The following is a 3851-nucleotide window of genomic DNA, read 5'->3' as shown; positions in this document are numbered from 1 at the left end:
ACATTGGATTTGGTGAGGATTTCTTAGATAAGGCACAAAAGGCATGAACAACAGAAGAAGAAAATAGGCAAATTGGACTCCATGAGGGTGAGAAACTTTTGTGCATCAAAAAGACACTTTCAACAGTAAGAAGGCAACCCATAGAATGGGAGAAAATATTTGCAAATCATATGTTTGAGAAGGGATTAATATCCAGTATATATAGAGGACTAAAAATCAACAACAAAAAGACAAACAACCCAATTGAAAAAGGGGCAAAGGACTTGAATAAACATTTCTCTAAAGAAGATGTATAAATGGCTGGTAAGCACACGAAAAGATGTTCAACTTCATTAATCATTAAGGAAATGCAAATCAAAACTATAATGAGATACCACCTCACACCCATTAGGATGCCTACTATAACAAAAACAGAAAATAACAAGTGTTGGTGAGGACGTGGAAAAACTGGAACTCTTGTGCATGGTTGATGGGAAAGTAACTTGTTGGAGCTGCTGTGCAAAACAGTATGGCAGTTTCTCAAGAGATTAAACATAGAATTACCATATAATCAAGCAATTCCGCTTCTAGATATAGATCGAAAAGAATTGGAAGCAGGGTCTTGAAGAGATATTTGTACACCACATTTACAGCATTATTCACAACATCCAAAAGGTGGAAGCAATCCAAGCGTCCGTCAGTGATGAATGGATAAGCGAAGTGTGCTACATATAACAATGGAATATTATCCAACCTCAAAAGGGAAGATTCTGACACACGCTCCAACATGAATGAACCTTGAGGACGTTAGGCTGAATGAAATAAGCCAGTCCCCAAAAGACAAACACTATGATTCCACTTATATGAGGTATCTAGAGTAGTCAAATTCATAGAGACTGAAAGAATGATGGTTGCCAGGGGCTGGAGGGAGAGAGATATGGGAAGTTGTTGTTTAATGGGTACAGAGTTTCAATTTTGCAAGGTAAAAAAAGTTCCAGAGATGGATAATGGTGATGGCTGTACAAAGATGTGAATGTACTGAATACTGCTTAACTATACACTTAAAAATAGTTAAGAGGGTACATTTTATTTTATGTGCATTTTACCACAGGAAAAAAGGAAGAAAAAGCAACCAGCAGAAACAATGTGTATATAGCACAACTATAATTTATCAAAATATATATTATTTGTTGTACGTGTAAAGAATTTCTGAAAGAACACACAAAAAAACTGTTGACAGTAGGGAGATTGGGAAATCAGATGACAGGGAGACCTTTTTTATTGTATACCTTCTGATAGTGTTTGGAATTTTAGTTTGTGATGTACACATCTTTTTGAATTTAAACCAAATTATTGATTACATTTACTTTGAGGCTGATTTCCTAAATGACTCTGGGGGCAGCCAATGAGGATTATACTGATTCCTTATGTTGGTTTCTGCTGAGATATTTTGAGTTGTTGGATTTTGGTTTCTTTTATCAAACTCAGTTTTCCAAAGGATAATACTTAATTATTTAAGAAGAGAACAGTGAGACAAATTAAAAATTTAGTTGGATTGCATTTGAACAACTTGAATTAATATATAAAACAGTAAAAGAGCCTTCAGCATTTCTTTTTTTTATGGTGAAAAGATATACATATATTTAGAATTAGCCAGCTGGACTCAGTTTAGATGATCCCAATTTTGTTGGCAACATCCAGAGCATTGTAATCAGGAGCCAGTGGAACATATGCCTTCTTCTCTCCATCAGGCCGAATCAGGGTGTTGACCTTGATCATGTCAATATCATAGAGCCTCTTCACAGCCTGTTTGATCTGGTGCTTGTTGGCTTTAACATCCACCATGAACACACGTGTGTTGTTGTCTCCTGTCTTCTTCATGGCCGACTCAGTGGTCAGCGGAAACTTGATGATAGCATAGTGGTCAAGCTTGTTTCTCCTGGGGGTGCTCTTCCAAGGATATTTGGGCTGCCTCCGGAGTCGCAGTGTCTTGGGCCGCCGGAAGGTGGGGGACGTGTGGATCTTCTTTTTTTTGTGGCTGTGAACACCTTTCAACACTGCCTTCTTGGCCTTTAAAGCCTTTGCTTTGGCTTCGGCTTTAGGAGGGGCAGGAACTTCCTTCTTCGCTTTCAGCACCGTCTTGTGAAAAGGGTCAGCATTTCTTAAACAACAAATAGGGCAACAATCTAGAAAGCATTTGGCAAAAAAAAAAAAAAAAAAAACAAAAAACCAATGAATACATATAATCACTAATTTGTAGGGGCTGTGCTTCTGTGATGTCTAGTAGAATCCAGGCACTATGAAGGAAATGCGAATACATCTGTGCTGGGTAGTGAGTAGTTCCATAAACAATTTTCACAGCTAATGTTGATTATTGTAGATCATCTGGCTAGTTCATTTTGATTAAATTATCTATTTAGAGACAAGGAAGGATAAACAAGACATTGCCTTTAGGGAAGAAAAGAATGAGTAGAAATGTATTTTTATCCCTTTGAGTGATCCAGCATAAGAACTTTGGATTTGAGTGCACTCACAGGTCCATGGGGGAACAGTCATTAGGTAGTAAGTGGTGTTCGCTGGAGAACGGAACAGCTTCCCGGGCTGGGAAAAAGATGCATCTAAAGCCCATGAAGTGCATGGTTTCACTCTGCCGTTTTCATTAGGCAGCTTTGTTCTTTTAAAATGCAAGATAAATGCATCTGCCTTAGAACTGAATTCTCCTGTAATAGAATTTTTTTATTCTAAATCTTTAGCTGAAATGTCCAATTATTTAAAATAAGTAATAATTTACACCCACTCTTCTGCCATTGAGAACTTAAGGCACAATATCTTGGCTTCACTGCTATTGCCATTTGGAGCCGGATGCTCCTTCACGTGGGGCTGCCCAATGCACCATAGGATGCTGCACAGAACCCCTGGCCTCTACCCACCAGCTGCCAGTACATCCTCTTCCCCGGGTATGCCAAGCAAAAATATCTCCAGATATTGCCAAATGTCCCCCAGGGGACAAAATCATCCCTGGCTAAGAACCGCTGCTTCAGAGGGTGGGGACCGAGAGAGGGCAGGATGGAGGGGGCCATCCACACTTGGGATGCTGCTGGGCCTGGGAGCAACATGAGCTCCCAGCTTCCTCCAGCCCTTTCCCTGCAAGGGGGAATGGCCCAGCTGAGGGGCTGGGATTTTCAGGGGCCTTATTTCGGTGAGCTGGGGTGGGCAGGAGTTTTATATGCACATATATGTTGGGTATAGATCAGGAGTGTGACTGCTGTGCCGAGGGGCTGCATATGCTCAACTCAAATAGATATTACCAGATAGTTTCCAGAAGTGATCGACCAGTTTGCACTCCGAGTAGAGTGGCAAAATTGCGAGGGGATACTGAGCACTTCCAGGTCTTGGGGACCTGGCCAGCAGCTCCGACAGGCAGCCCCAATCTCTCAAGTCCTCATAAGAAATATGAGTGCCTTCTTTGGACATTACAGGCTCATGGGACCACCTCCTGTTTCATGAGGCCAATGGCTGGGCCTGCCTTTTCACTCAGAATTGAGAAATCATGCAACAGAGGAGCCTCTAGGTGGCACTGAATTCTGAGGCTTAGAGGACTTGGGCCTTTCCTATCCATGCTGCGAGTTCATTGTGACCTGATGCTGGCCTGGTTGGCCAGCTGAGCCCTGCCCTGTACCTGGGCTCAGAAATGCTGCGGGAGGGGTCTCAGTGGGTGGTGAAAGGCTCTTTCCTGACAAATGCGTGTGTGTGTGTGTGTGTGTATGTGTCAGTGTGGTGTGTGTGTCTGGTGTGTATGGCCTATGTGTGTTCATACATATGTGCTGTGTGGGTGTGTGGCATGCATGTGTGTGAGTACATGTGTGCTGTGT

At 41.9% G+C, this 3851-nt stretch overlaps 1 protein-coding gene across 1 annotated transcript; it reads right to left on the bottom strand.

Moving 5' to 3' along the window:
• Window positions 1-1641: 1641 nt before the first annotated feature.
• LOC101129567 (large ribosomal subunit protein uL23-like) lies at window positions 1642-2617 on the bottom strand. Its single transcript, XM_055373835.2, has 2 exons — window positions 2514-2617; window positions 1642-2140 (listed from the first exon to the last, which is right to left on the bottom strand). The coding sequence occupies exons 1-2, from the start codon at window positions 2615-2617 to the stop codon at window positions 1648-1650; spliced, it is 597 nt and encodes a 198-aa protein (XP_055229810.1). The 3' UTR covers window positions 1642-1647.
• Window positions 2618-3851: the final 1234 nt, after the last annotated feature.

Source organism: Gorilla gorilla, chromosome 22 (assembly GCF_029281585.2).
Source record: "Gorilla gorilla gorilla isolate KB3781 chromosome 22, NHGRI_mGorGor1-v2.1_pri, whole genome shotgun sequence".
Lineage (NCBI taxonomy): Eukaryota > Metazoa > Chordata > Mammalia > Primates > Hominidae > Gorilla > Gorilla gorilla.
This window is presented reverse-complemented; position numbering and strand designations above follow the sequence as displayed.

Bases quoted from the DNA above. Each gene is read 5' to 3' on its own strand.
- LOC101129567 (XM_055373835.2), bottom strand. From the start codon at position 2,617: ATGCACTTCATGGGCTTTAGATGCATCTTTTTCCCAGCCCGGGAAGCT. The intron at 2,141-2,513 runs GTGAGTGCACTC...TTGTTGTTTAAG, and splicing joins GACTGTTCCCCCATGGACCT to AAATGCTGACCCTTTTCACA.